The 15,642-nt window shown below is 38.1% G+C and overlaps 1 protein-coding gene across 1 annotated transcript; it reads left to right on the top strand.

Moving 5' to 3' along the window:
• Nucleotides 1–217: 217 nt before the first annotated feature.
• On the top strand, nt 218–15,356 carry Wee1 (WEE1 G2 checkpoint kinase). Its single transcript, XM_076846865.2, has 11 exons — nt 218–1,043; nt 2,613–2,818; nt 3,483–3,543; nt 3,703–3,875; nt 4,321–4,442; nt 8,167–8,313; nt 10,412–10,507; nt 10,715–10,800; nt 11,502–11,672; nt 11,760–11,905; nt 13,652–15,356. The coding sequence occupies exons 1-11, from the start codon at nt 468–470 to the stop codon at nt 13,803–13,805; spliced, it is 1,938 nt and encodes a 645-aa protein (XP_076702980.1). The 5' UTR covers nt 218–467; the 3' UTR covers nt 13,806–15,356.
• The last annotated feature ends 286 nt before the right edge of the window (nt 15,357–15,642 follow it).

Genomic DNA, 15,642 nt, shown 5'->3' on the forward strand with positions numbered 1-15,642 from the left:
GAAGGCCGCCTCGGGCTCGCTCATAGGCCCGTGGCCTGGCAGCGCGCCGACCGGGAGGCGGAGCCAGCAGTTTCGCGCCAAAATCGCGTAGCTGGTTCCTCCCCCGCGGGCTACGTCGCGCCCTCCTTTTTTTTTCAAACCCAGAGCGGGGCGGGGATTGGTGGGCCGGGCTCTCACGTGGTTAACGGTCGCGGGAAGCCGCGGAGCCCGAACTTGTGGCTGGACCTGCGGAGACCCCAGCCTCGGTGCCCCGGCCGCCCAGCTTCCGCTGGACAGTCCGCGCCGCCACTGCAGCCGCCTCCCGCAGCCCAGAGCGCTTCGGAGTCGCCGTCGCCGCCGCGCAGGCTCGCCGCCGCCGCAGCTAGGCGCGCCCAGTCGCACGTGGCGGACCCGCCCCCTGGGCCGGCCGAGTCCTGGACTCTGCGGTCAGCGGCTCTCCAGTCCTCCGCCCCGGCCCCAGGCCCGCAATGAGCTTCCTTAGCCGGCAGCAGCCGCCGCCGCCCCGCCGTGCGGGGGCCGCCTGCACTTTGCGGCAGAAGCTGATCTTCTCGCCCTGCAGCGACTGTGAGGAGGAGGAAGAAGAAGAGGAGGAGGAGGGCAGTGGCCACAGCACTGGAGAGGACTCGGCCTTTCAGGAGCCGGACTCGCCGCTGCCGCCCGCGCGAAGCCCCACGGAGCCTGGGCCAGAGCGCCGCCGCTCGCCCGGCCCGGTCCCCGGCAGCCCCGGGGAACTGGAGGAGGACATGCTGCTGCAGGACACCTGCCCGAGCGCGGACGCGGCGGGCGGCGGGGCTGAGGGCGATTCGTGGGAGGAGGAGGGCTTCGGCTCCTCGTCGCCGGTCAAGTCGCCAGCGGCCGCCTACTTCTTAGGCAGCTCTTTCTCGCCTGTGCGCTGCGGCGGCCTGGGGGATGCGTCTCCGCGGGGTTGTGGGGCGCGCCAGTCCGGCGAGGGCCCCTGCTCGCCGCTGCCCGACCACCCGGGCACCCCGCCGCACAAGACCTTCCGCAAGCTGCGGCTCTTCGACACGCCGCACACGCCCAAGGTGAGCGGGCGGGCGGGAGGGCCGGGCGCCGGGCGGCCGGGCCTTTAAACAGGCCGCGGCGCCCAGCCGAGCGCGCCGCTGTCGGGGTTCGGTTACATAACCGCCCGGCCGCGCCCCGCTCGCTGCCCGGCGCCGCCACCCAGAGTTGGCAGCCCCTCTCTTTGGCCCTGCCCAGGAGTTGTCCGTTAAGATTATGTAACTGAACAATGGGCCTCGTCTGCACTTCTTCATTTTACAAAGGGGCTGGTCGGCGCCGTGCAGGTGGCCGACGATTTGACGCCCCCGGAGTCGGGGCCGCCCCGAGCACCTCAGCCCCGAGTGTGGCACAGATATCGAGGGGTGCAGGACCGGCCCCCTGACACTCCCGAGCCATATGGTGCCTTTTAAACGCGACGACGAGGCCTGTAATTTGGGCCCCTCGGGCAGAAGGTGTTTGGTTAAAAAAAAAAAAACAAAAACAAAAAAACTCCCCGCTCTTATCCTTTTCGTGTCTAGTGGCGTTATGGGGAAAAAGTGAGGACTTCCACTGGCGAGTAAAGCCCGGCCTTCCCCGCATTTACAGTCCTAGACTCAGAATAATGCCGGGTAGCTTTTAAGCTTCGTTCAGGACGTAGTATCGGGTAAGCGTTTGTTTTGTCCGTGGGATAGCGGTGCCGGAGTTTGGTTGCCTTTTGGGTGATGATTAGGGACTCTGCTGTTGATATCTTAAGCAGGGTCTCTGCACCTGTTGGTGGAGTATGCCGATTACCATTTCTTATACTCCAAAGTCACCCAGATTTAAGGACAGACACTGAAATTAAGACAAGCTGCACATTTGTGTGCGAAACGTATCTCAAGTGAGTCCGGGTTCACTTTGTTGTCCGTTCATCCTAAACACCAGAAATATATGTACTTTTGAGAATTAGTTTTATTAGCGGATTTGCCTACGGCAAGTGAGGGGAGGAGTCCCGCGGGAGTGTCTTTCAAAGCACTATTTAGATGGGGGAGGGGAGCTTTTATGAGACTGACTGCTTTCTATTTTCAGATGACTGGGGTTTGTTAACTTTTAAGACACTGAAATTAATTTAGTTTTAGTTAGCATAAATATTCCTTTTAGGATTTGAGACCGATTTTACTTTGCTCCCTTTTTCGGAAAGATAGATAATATCTAATCTCAGACTCTTAAATTAGCCTCTGTTTCGTTGTTGTTGTTGTTCGTTTGTTTGTTTTGTTTTTCACGAGTTAGAGTTAATCTCCAGCCCGTTTGATACAGGTTCTCGCTAAATTGTTCAGGGCCTCGCTAAATTTCTGAGGTTGGCTTTGAACTTGGAATTTTCAAAGCCTCTCAGCCTCCCGAACCGCTGGTATTAAAAGCTTGTATGTTGCTTCATTTTTTTTTCCCTGCGGTGCTAGGGATGAAACCAGGGCTTCCAGCATGTTACTCAAGCACTTAACTACTAAGATACATCCCCAGTTCTGGTGGGGTACTTTGATCTCTACCTTCAGCCACTTAAAAGGCCTGTAAAGTTTAGATTGAGAAGACTGTCTGGAGGGGTTGGGTCCTAAGAATTTTTATTTTTCCTTCTCTAGAGTTTGCTTTCCAAAGCTAGAGGAATTGATTCCAGCTCTGTGAAACTCCGCGGTGGTTCTCTATTCATGGACACAGAAAAATCAGGAAAGAGAGAATTTGACACACGACAGACTCCTCAAGTGAATATTAATCCTTTTACTCCGGATTCAGTTTTGCTTCATTCCTCAGGACAGTGTCGTAGAAGAAAGAGAGCGTATTGGAATGAGTGAGTCATTTATCAATAGTTTGGCTTTCCCATATACCCAGAATTGGTTTGGTGTACTTAACAAAGTTTAGCTTCTACTGAATGGCATAGATGGTTAATTGTGCTCTGAAATGTTTTCTTATTAACACTTAGGAAAGGAGTGTTGTGAAAAAGGAAGGAATAAAAAAAATATAAATTGTAGGAAAGCTGGTGTCAAATGAGGCAGGCAGTAAAGCCTTATTAAAAAGGCTTTATTTTCTTTTTTCTTTTTTTTTTCTTGGTATCAGGGATTAAACACTTAACCACTGGGCTACATCCCCAGTCTTTTTTTATTTTGAAACAAGGTCTCACCAAGTTGCCCAGGCTGGCCTCAAATTGCTATCCTTCCATCTTAGTCTCCATAGTTGCTAGAAATACTGGTGTGAACCAACATTCCCAGCTTTAAAAAGACTTTAATTTTGATATGTGTGGTAATGTTGACATCTAGTTAGTGAGCGTATCTCAGCGGGGACCTTTTTATTATCTGAACTGAATCTTGTGATTACAAAATTAGAGGAATTGATTCCAGCTCTGTGAAACTCCGTGGTGGTTCTCTATTCCTGTATATGTACCATAGTCAATTTTAGATCTCAAGTTGATGTATCTATTAGATGTGTTGATGAAAAAATATATGCTATTTTTTCAGTTCCTGTGAAGATATAGAAGGCAGTGATTATGAGCTTGAAGATGAAACAAGACCCGCTAAAGTAAATATTTATTTCTGAAATTTAATATATACATGTTAAGTAAGCATGAAAACATAACCTAGAATAATTTTTTAAAAGTTCACACATAGTCCTGTCATCATAGCAAAAACTCATTTTCATTTCTTTGTATTATGTACATGGATAACCTTTTTATTCCAGAGAATTACAATTACTGAAAGCAATATGAAGTCACGGTATACGACAGAGTTTCATGAGCTGGAAAAAATTGGCTCTGGAGAGTTTGGTTCTGTGTTTAAGTGTGTGAAGAGGCTAGATGGATGCGTTTATGCTATTAAGCGATCAAAAAAACCATTGGCCGGCTCTGTTGATGAGTATGTATTACACATTCCTATCTTTTTTTTTTTTTCATTTCCTATGGCATTACAAACATTAAGGTTTTAGATGATCAAACGTTGAATTTAACTTGTTTAATTTTTGAGAAATCATAATGATTAATCAGGCCCTTTTAATTTTGTGCCATTGTTTTTTTATTTTAGAGTCTAACTTAAATTTATTATTTCTAGTTAACATCCATGAATTTACAGTAGAATAGCATGTAATCTTTCCTGAGTCCTAAGGCCAGCAAACTTTGATCTTTCTGAAAGTCTTTAATGGAAGGAAGCCTTTTGGAAATCTCATGAGTCTTAACCCTGCCCCCACACTCAGCATATTTCATTTCAGCATAAAGTTTGAAAAGTAAAGTTTCAGAGAAATTAACTCAGGTTAGTCTTGAGTAAAAAATCATTTACCATTCTATTGATCTCAAATTTCTCCTAGGCAGAATGCTTTGAGAGAGGTATATGCTCATGCAGTGCTTGGACAGCATCCTCATGTGGTTCGATATTTCTCTGCCTGGGCAGAAGATGATCATATGCTTATTCAAAATGAATATTGTAATGGTGAGTAATGTAATGGTTTTCTCATACACTTATATACTTGAGAAAATGAGCACCAAGGAGGGAATATTATTATCTCAAGTTTTTCTCCTTCTTTCTCTCTGACTCTTGTCTCTGTTTCTTTTTGGTGTAATGAGTATTAAACCAAGGCCTCACATGTACAAGGCAAGCACTCCCCAGCCTGTCTTATAAACTGAAAAGATTAGAGGCCTTCTGTGTATTTTAAGTGCAAGTAGATTGAAAACCTCCCTTCTAAAGCACCTTGTAGAGACCTCAATAGAACTTTGTATACTATGCATATCCTTGTTATTAAAATTACACCAATCCATTTGAGAAAATAGCGATCTTCCCTTGTATATTCTGGTATCCTAGAACCTAGCATAAGTGCATAGGGCATATAGTTGTTAAGACTGTCTTAGTTGGGGCTGGGGCTGGGACTTAGTGGTAGAGTGCTCACTTTACACACATGAGGCACTGGGTTCCATCATCAGAACCACATAAAAATAAAAGGTGTTTGTGTCTACCTACAACTAAAAAAATACACATATATATAAAAAGATTGACTTAAAAGAATAGTTGTGTTTGGGTTATTTATCATTTATGTATTTTGCAGTACTGGACATTGAACCTAGGGCCTAACATATGCTAAGCACTACTGCTGAGCTAATCCCCAGCCCTTTTATTTTATTTGGAAACAGGCTGGCCTTAAACTTGTGATCCTTCTGCTTTATATTTTTGTGGTGCTGAGAATTGAACCTAGGGCCTTATACATTTTGAGGCAAGCACTCTACCAACTGGGCTATGTCCCCAGCCTTGGATAATTTTATAATAAACAGAAATTTATCTGGTTCATGGTTCTGAAGGCTGGGTAATCTAAGAGCTTGTCAACAGCATTTTTTAAGAGCTGAACCCCCCCCCTTTTTTTTTTAAATAAATCTATTGATAATAACAATCTATTTTTGAGGATTGAGTCCCTGTGATGTAGTCACTTCTTATCAGATACCCCCCCATCCCCACTCCCATTTCTTTTTGCATTGGGGATTACGTGTCCAACACATGAACTTTGGGGGACACACTCAAATCATAGCAAAGAGATTTTTTTTCCTGTGGGATCTCACTGCATCCATCCTTGCTTTTCCATTTTATTTTCTGTTTGTAGTACTGTTGTTGGTCATGAAAGGACAATGACTCTCCATTAATGTTTTTCATTTCTTCAAGGTGTACTGAAATTCTGCTTTACTACCACCATCTGCTATTTTTTGCTTTTTAAATTTTTTATTTGTTGATGGACACAATACCTTTATTTATTTATTTATTTATTTATTTATTTATTTTTATGTGGTGCAGAGGATCAAACCCAGTGCCCTATGCCTGCTTGGCAAGCACTGTACCACTGAGCTACAAACCCATCCCTGCTGTTTTAATTCTTTAGCTGGTCTGTCTCCCTCTTGCAAATTGAAACAAAGCAGACATGTATAGGATAAACTTTGGACCTCCTTGAATTGTTTTTACCTTCATGAAGTTCTTTAAGGACCAGCTGGTTTCCTTCTTTTATTTTATTAAATCTGTACCAAAATCCTGATTTGAATGCTGATACATAGGATTCTATTATGCACTCGTATTTCTTTATATATATTTTTAGTTATAGATGAACACAATACCTTTATTTTATGTATTTATGTGGTGATGAGGATTGAACCCAGTGCCTTACACGTGCCAGGCAAGTGCTTTACCACTGAGCCACAACCCCAGCCCCTATACACCCACATTTTTATATATGATGTATTATTTCTATTTCTGTACATCTTCTGTGACTATTAGAGAATTTGGGGTTTAGGTAACCCTTGAGAAAGCAAAAATTTATTTTTGTTCATTTTCATTTTTTCTTTAAATAAGCAATATCAGCAATCTCATAGCTTGTTAATAATTAAGTGGTACAGATTTAGGTTCTCCATATTTAAAAATAATGAACAAAGCAAGTTCATTTTCCAGTCTTTACTCGTTTAGTTCTCTGCCCTTGAAAGAACTTTGTTCATTATATAGCATTGCTGCTAATTTGTTTCACACAGCTCTAGAAATGTTTCTATTCATAACATCAAAATTTATGTAGCTGTTTCTTATGATCTTGGACTATTTTTTTTCTTAACCCTAATTTTTCAGTTGCTGAGTTTAATTTATAACAACCATATTGTCTTTTCTGTAACATATTTGCTTGATGCCATCTCCTTTTAATTTATTTTTTCACGTTGATGTGATATATCCCCCAACCCCAATTTTTAATTTAAAAATACATTTGACACCTGGAAGACACTATAGTACACACCTGTAATCCCAGCAGCTAGGGAGGCTGAGGCCGAATAATCACAAATTTAAAGCCAGCCCCAGCAATTAACAAGGTCCTCAACAACTTAGTTAGACCCTATCAAATAAAAAATAAGAAGGGCTGGAGATGTGGCTCAGCGCTTAAGTGCACCTGGTTCCAAATCCTGGTTACTCCCCTCCCCCAAAAAATATAAAATATATTTGACATTTTGGTTTAGTCTTAAATTGTAGAACCTCCTTTCCTGACTAATGCACTATTGACCTTTCTGATTTTATTACCCTGCGTGATTTTAAGTTTTAAATATATTTGTTGTTTTGTGGTGCTGAGGATCAAACGCAAAAAATAAAAGTTTTGATTTTGTAAGCAGGTTGAAGGGCAAGGTCCTAGAAAATATCATTCTTTGTTGAGAGTGAAAAGGAATGAAAGAAGACTATGAAAGAAGAAAATATTAATTTTGCTGTTTTTGTTAGGTGGAAGTTTAGCTGATGCTATAAGTGAAAACTACAGAATCATGAGTTACTTTACAGAAGTAGAGTTGAAGGATCTCCTTTTGCAAGCATGCTAGGCAAGTGCTCTAACACTGAGCTGTAGCCCAGCCCAGGTTTGTTTTAACAGTTCCTCATTGATTTTGAGACAAAGTATAAATGTAAAAAGTTTTTAAAAGTGTAAACAAATTAATTGATTGGTTTAACCTATTCTATAAAAGCAGGTTTATATTCTCATTCATAAAAGAGGTATAAATGTAAACCATACTCGGATACTGGTGTTTACCTCTAAAATTTATGGACTTGTTAGGGTTAGGGCAAGAGTTACTCATACATTGATAATGGGCATATAAATTTGGCATGGTCTTCTGTGGAGAGAGAATGAATTCGTGTGTGTTTTGCGTATATTACAAATACTTACAATCTTGATCCAGCAGTTTTGGTGCCAGGACATACTACATATGTGTGAAGTGACCTATGAATAAAGATATTCATTAGGTAGGTCACAGTATATAAAAGATTTTTAAATGTCCATCAATTAGAGGTTTGGTTAGTGCATTACCATTCAATGGAATTCTGTGGGGACACAAGAAAGAAAAGGATAGTCTTTTTATATTAACAGAATTTTCTTCAAGATAATGAACATATAATATCATTTGTTAAAATTTGTTGAATACCTAAGAAACTGACAACATTGGTTTACTCTGGGAAAGTGAACCATTCAGGTTGCTGGAAAGAAGGTTTAAATTGTATTTTCTATCCATATGAGTCTATTTACCTATTAAAAGAAAAAATAAAAATTTTATTTTGTAACAGGTTGAAGGGCGAGGTCCTAGAAAATATCATTCTTTGTTGAGAGTAAAGAGGAATGAAAGAAGACTATGAAAGAAGAAAATATTAATTTTGCTGTTTTCGTTAGGTGGAAGTTTAGCTGATGCTATAAGTGAAAACTACAGAATCATGAGTTACTTTACAGAAGTAGAGTTGAAGGATCTCCTTTTGCAAGTTGGCCGGGGCTTGAAATATATTCATTCAATGTCTTTGGTTCACATGGATATAAAACCTAGTAAGTATTATAAATCCTCTGACTTGCATTCTTTGGGGATATAGAGAATAAATCGTTTCATTGTAATATGAAACCACATGGTTTTTCATTATTATCTTAAAGTATCTTTGTTAAAAGTACTGTTTTATGATTCTTATTCATCTCTTTCCTTGTTACCCAACAAATTTACATACTACTCATTAAAAAACCTTTCTGCTGTCTTTTATAGGATCAGTGATAGAGCACTTACTGGCCTTAAGTATGTCCCTGGGTTCAGCCTCAGTACTGCAAAAACAAAAGCAAAAGACTTAACACCCTACTCCTCTGCTAGGCCAGGCCATATTTAAATTTTCTCTAATTGACCCATGTCTTTTTTTTAAATTCTTTTTAGTTGTAATGGACACAATACCTTTATTTTTTTATGTGGTGCTGAAGATCAAACCCAGTGCCTCACATGTGCTCACTGAGCCACAATCCCAGCCCCTTTATTTATCCAAGTCTCAGCAGTTGATTTGTTTAAAGTAGTATCTCTCAGCACCATGCATTACATCTGGTTATATCCATTTTTCTCTTTAGCATTTCATTCTGCTGCTACTCTCTTATTTACTTACTTATGTATTTGGTACTGGGGATTGAACCTAGGGGTGCTTTACCACCAAATCATCCCCTCCTTTTTGTTTTTCCTCCAATTATTTTTTATTTTGAGACAGAGCCTCACAAGTTTCTGAGGCTGACTTCCAACTTGTGATCCTCCTACCTTGGTCTCCAGAGTCTCTGAGGTTACAGGCATGTGCCACCACACTTGGCTGCTTTTTTTCTACTTTTTAAAAATGATACAGGATTGTCTTGCAAGATACCTTTTCTTCTGAATTTGATTAGTTGCTTCCTTGTATCATTTAACTTGTTCCTTTCTCCCCTATATTTCCTGTAAATTAATTTGTAGCTAAAGGTTGATAGGAGTCAAACTGAACATTTTAGTCCAAGTGTTTTTAAGTTGAATTTTATAGGTTTTTTTTTGTTGTTGTTGTTGTTGTTTTTGATTTTAACAGTACTGGGGATTGAACGCAGGGCTTTATGCATACAAGGCAGACACTCTACCAACTGAGCTATTTCCCCAGCCCTTTTTCCATCTTTTTATCTATGGGAATGTATGTCAATTCATGAGAATTTAAGTCACTTTATACTTTTTTTTTTTTTTTTTTTGTGGTGCTGGGGATTAAATCTAGGGCCTTTAGCATGTGAGGCAAGCACTCAACCAACTGAGCTATATCCTTAGTCTCTATACATCTTATTTCTGATGTAATTTTTTATTTGAAATTGAACATCTCTCTAAATAAAATTTTTATTTTCAAAAGGAAAAATACATTGGTAGTGGTTGTGAATCTGAATTAGTAAGGTCCACTAGCTATACTCCCTTATAGCTTGTATGAACTGTAAGATAAACATCATAGACCCTTGTGTTGCAAGGTACAAAGTATGAAATTATTAAGAGATATGAAGTTTTTAAATCAGCAAATTTACAAATCCTACCATAAGTTGTCTAAAAATAAATAGAAATTGGACAGAGGAGTCCAGTGAGTATAACATTTATAAATTCAGAATTTTATCAGTAATAATAAAATGAAATCTGCCACTAAAACTTAAGTTAATCATGAGTTTACTTGAATTTGAAGGAAAAGCTAATGTCTGTACAGTAGCAAATAGTGAACCACAAAGCAATATTGGTCAGTAGATTCTGTATGGTAAGCCAAACTTGCTGGCTAAATGTCTTATTCATGCCAGCCTTGTAAGCACTAAATTAAAATTTGTGCTTTGGCAGCATCACAAATTACTATGTTTTGTATTGTTTTTAAGTTAATAAACTGCTAGAGATTAATATGTATTTGATTCTAATGCAGGGTTTTCTAAGTGTTCAGGGATCGTTGTCGAGCTAGGAAGTATTTTCCCAGAAAATATAGCTTTGTCATCCTCCCTTGAAGTTTTTGTTCTCATTGGTTTTGGGGTAGAACATGAGAACTGGATTTTTAAAAGCCTTTTGGATGATTTTGATATTTGACTTTGCTTATAAACTATAATTATACTTTTGTTAGTGAGGCTTAAATAATTAACTATTTAACAGGTAATATTTTCATATCTCGAACTGCAATCCCAAATGCTGCCTCTGAAGATGGAGATGAAGATGACTGGATATCCAACAAAGTTATGTTTAAAATAGGTAAGAAAGATAACTAGATTGTTATGTTAAAATTAAGACAAATGCTGTTTGTTTTGGTTTTTAATTCTGAGTGTGTGTGTGTATGGATGTATGCATGCCAGAAATTGAACCCAGGGGGCCTTGCACATGTTAAGCAAGTGATCTACCACTGGGCTATATCCCCAGCCCTTGGTTTTAATTCCTACTGTGATTTTTCAATACTTCTAGGTGATCTTGGGCATGTAACAAGAATCTCTAGTCCACAAGTTGAAGAAGGTGATAGTCGTTTTCTTGCAAATGAAGTTTTACAGGAGGTAATTTTTGTCTTTTGATAATTTATTAATACTTTATTAATACTTTTGCTTTGTACTTTATTAATATTGTTGCTTTGTAATACCTATCAGTTGTTGGAAAAATATGAATTTTTATAACTAGTGGAACAGAAAGTCTAAACCATTAGGTGGGAATATTTAATCTAGTAAAAGTCATTGAAGGCAAAGATTTATTGTGACATTGAAGTTAGAGATGTTCTCATACGCTACTGGTGAACTTTAAAATGGTAAAGCCTTTTTGGAGATCAAAATGTTAAGATCTGTCAGTATTTAAAAATCTGTGGTTTCAAAATCAGTTTGCCACATAATTTCAGAAGAAGTCTGACAAATATTTAAAATAGATTAACAACAGAAAGTATAATTATGATCTTATTAATCTTTTATATATGTATTTGTCTGCTTTATTGCTCATGTATGTATTTATAACTTGTTGGTATGTTCATGTACACGTATTGTGTTTACATAGGAATCCCTAGAGAGTGAGTTTTTTCTGAGAATTTAAGGAGCTTGTTATAAAGTTAAGAATGCATTTGGTTTTATATATATATTTAAATTTTCCCTTCTGGAAAGTGCATGTTACTTTGTAATTTAAACGTGGCATTAACATTTTAATTTAGTCTGATTTTTCACTTAAATAATCATTGAAGTGTACTCTTTTGACCATTTTTACATAACTTTTACAGAACTATACCCATCTACCAAAAGCGGATATTTTTGCCCTTGCCCTCACAGTGGTGTGTGCTGCTGGTGCTGAACCTCTTCCCAGAAATGGAGACCAGTGGCATGAAATCAGACAGGGTAGATTACCTCGAATTCCCCAAGTGCTTTCCCAGGAATTTACAGAGTTGTTAAAAGTAAGCATTTTATATATGAACCATTTTATCAACACTGTTGAATACTTTGTTAAGTTGAATATCTTTAATTTTACTTTTCTTTCTAAGGTTATGATTCATCCAGATCCAGAGAGAAGACCTTCAGCAATGGCACTGGTAAAGCATTCAGTATTATTGTCTGCATCTAGAAAGAGTGCTGAACAATTACGAATAGAATTGAATGCTGAAAAGTTCAAAAATTCACTTTTGCAGAAGTAAGTGAGAAGTTTTTTTTTTTACTTTTTCATTCTCATTAATTCTCAAGAGTTTTAATGAGAGCCAAGCACAGTGGTGTATGCCTGTAATCCCAATGGCTTAAGAGACTGAGGAAGAAGGATCACGAGTTCAAAGCCAGCCTCAGCAAAAACAAGGCACTAAGCAACTCAGTAAGACCATGTCTCTAAATAAAATACAAAAATAGGGCTGGGATGTGGTTTAGTGGTTGAGTGCTCCTGAGTTCAGTCCCTGGAACAAAAAAAAAGAAATTTTTAATGAAAGATCACTTAGGCTCAACAAAAGAAATAATATTAGTTTGATATGTTGTTGCAAATGAAAGTTTGGAGACTTCTGCCTTAAATGAGTATTTGAAATATTGTGTTCTTAATAAACTTTGAAATTTATGAAACTTAAAAATGTTAAGCCTGGAATTTTTGCAAGTGACAATAGTTGTTAACCTCTAAATAATAGTAAAAGCTAAGTGAGCCCTTACCAGTTTTTTCCCCAGACTCATCAAAAATTGTCTTCCTTAAAACATTCTGTTGTGCTTATTTTACAAAAGGATGAAATTAATATTGATTAAGTTGGCAGAGATGATTATATATATTTGGCCTAAATGGCTTGACAGTTTTAGAAAGATAGTTGTAAAGATTAAGATATCAGGGGCTGGGGTTGTAGCTTAGGGTAGAGCGCTCGCTTAGCACATGTGAGGCCCTGGGTTTGATCCTCAGCACCATATACAGATAAAATAAACATATTGTATCTACAACTAGGAAATAAATATTTTAAAAAATCATCAAAAGAGAGAAATGGGGTCTGGGGTTATAGCTCAGCAGTAGAGTGCTTGCCTCACAAGTGTGAGGCACTGGGCTCGATCCTCAGCACCACATAAAAATAAACAAACAAAAACAAAGGTATGTGTCCATCTACAACTAAAAAAAAACCACACACATATATATAAAAAAAGAGGGAAATATTGGAAAGTGTTAGTAACCACATGTCACATTTCTAGTTCTTTTGATTTATTACTCCCATTTTGAGTATAACATAAGAAAAGTGACTTTTTTAAAGTTTTGTATTAAATCTTAAAATTTTTAAATTCTAAAATTTTACATTTAAATATTAAAATGTTTACATATCTTTAGTTTGATAACCATCAGTTTATACAGATAAGGTTCTCCTTTCATCTGTTATGCAAAGTAGGTTCATAATTTAAGTTAGAGTTTTATTTGAATTTTTTTAGTGCTGGAAATTAAACACAGGGACACTTTACCACTGAGTTAGTCCTCAGCCCTTTTATTTTTTGAGACAGAGTCTTGCTAAGTTGCTGAGGCTGACCTTGAACTTGGGATCTTCCTGCCTCAGCCTCCCAAGTCATATAAATTACAGGTAGGTGCCACCATGTCTGGCTGAAATTATTTTTTAAGACCTAAAGTTATTACTATTTATTATTACTCATGTCTTTATATTAAAGTATATATGGTATTTTGATGCCAAAAGCACAAAATAAAAATAATTTTGTACATTTAAGTTGAATAGAAGCTAAAGTTTCATGTTGTATTTTTTCTCTCTTTAAAAGTAGATCTTAGAGTGAAAAAAAACAAAAGTTTAGAAAAAAAAGTACATCTTGGAATAATGGTGTATGAATAGCTCCCAGTTGATAGTACAGTTTGTGTTTGGCCTCTTAGAATCTCTTCCTAGGATTAATAGATAAAAAGTTCTGTTTTCTATTTTTATGTTCTTAGAGAACTCAAGAAAGCCCAGCTGGCAAAAGCTGCAGCTGAGGAAAGAGCACTCTTCACTGACCGGATGGCCACTAGGTCCACCACCCAGAGTAATAGAACCTCTCGACTTATTGGAAAGAAAATGAACCGCTCTGTCAGCCTTACTATATACTGAACTGCTCATTTCCCACCTCCCCGCAAAAAACTGTGACAAGAGGAAGCTAGGTTGAAATCACTGCTAGAATCCACTTTGCAATTATTTTCTCTATTGGTGTCAGTAGTTTTACTGAAATACTTTTTAGGACTTTTATTTGTGAATTACAGTTGAAAGCTGTATTTTGACCTTTGCCATATCAGGCTTTTGTGTATAGTCTTATCAGTTTGTCTTCTGTAGGATGTCAGTCAGTCACTGTTGGATGTTACACCATCCTTTGCAGGGTTAACCACTGTGGTGGTGTGCTGCTTACAGTTTTCTGTTGCATTGTAATAAAAGGTATCTTTCCCTGTAGTGACCTGTAGAAAGGACTCAAGGGCTTTATTGCAAACATACTTCCCTTTGAAAAGAGAAATATTAAGATACTCAGTACTACTCAGCCTCTCCAATGTACCTGTGTGTCAATCTTACATTTCTTTTTTTTCTTTTCTTTCTTTCTTTCTTTTTTTTTTTTTTAATTGTGAATTATACTTATATATCCAACTGGGAGCACTTTGTAGGCATTGCATGAACCATGGAATGATAATTCCATGGAAGTATTGCCTTGTGAATTTGCTGCTATTTTAGTTTTGTCTTTGCTGTAAAATTGTAGCATTAAACAATCATCATTGTTAATAGGCTTTCTTTTGAAACAATTATGTGAAATATATAGCTGCTCTTGATGAAAAGCAGCTATTTGCCTTTTTTTTCTCTTTGAACTTTGAAGCTAGTGCATTGAAAAAAATGCACCTCTTCCCCTTTGGAATGCTGTATTAATGTAGTATAATTATTACTGGTTTTGTAATTTTTTCGGATAATGTCCTTCCCTGACAACTTTTTTAAAATGTCTCCTTCCTTCTCCCAAGTTTTGTACTTGATTGTATGGTTAGTCTGTTTTTAAATGTTTTGCCTGGTTTCTCTTCAATATTTGTGTATATAAAACTGATCTTGGTAATACTGTACATAGCTGTTTGAAATGCCAGAATGACTTCTGACTATACCAAGTTTTTCACAAAATATATTTGATCTGTGATTAGCCACTTAATTATTAACACTGGCTAATGGATATTACCAAAAAAATTGTCTCTTGTTTGTTTTCTCATTAACTTTGTTCTAAAACATGTTTGCACTTGTCTGTTTGACTTGTGTTTTATTAACATTGATTGGCATATTAAAAGTCACTCTGAGCTTACCTTAATTGTCGATATCTTTGTGGTGCCTGTTTTCTCTTATTTTATCTCCATTATCACTACATTACAAAATGTAGAGTGTAATGTATATAAAGTACTATAGCAGAGTGCATATTTTTGATGAAATACAAAACTTACTACCAGTTTAATGATAGGCTTTAGTCCAGTTATATTTTGTGATTCCCTGAAAGTTCACCCATCAACTTTAAGTCATTAAAAATATTCACGTAATATTTTTGTATTGCATTACATATTATGCATCTGACTTGCTAGAAATATGGTATAATGTAATTTAAAATAGCCTAAGGTTAATTCAAGTGAATAAAATAAGATTCATGACTTTTTCTAATTTATACTGAGTCACAGAAGAGAGCTTTAAAGTGGGAAAGTTTGTGTGAGTGTGTGTGTGTGTGTGTGTGTGGTACTTCAGATTGAACCCAGGATCTCACACATGTTAGGCAAGTGCTTACCACTGAACTACACCACCAGCTCATTTTATTTTGAGGTAGTCTGCTAAATTGCCCAGATTGGTCTTGAACTTGTGACCCTGCTACCCTAGATTCCAAACTGAGTGCAAATTGAAATGATAGTGCTTGTTCTAATGTGACATTTTTTCTGACAGAGCAAGA

Source organism: Callospermophilus lateralis, chromosome 2 (genome assembly GCF_048772815.1).
Source record: "Callospermophilus lateralis isolate mCalLat2 chromosome 2, mCalLat2.hap1, whole genome shotgun sequence".
NCBI lineage: Eukaryota > Metazoa > Chordata > Mammalia > Rodentia > Sciuridae > Callospermophilus > Callospermophilus lateralis.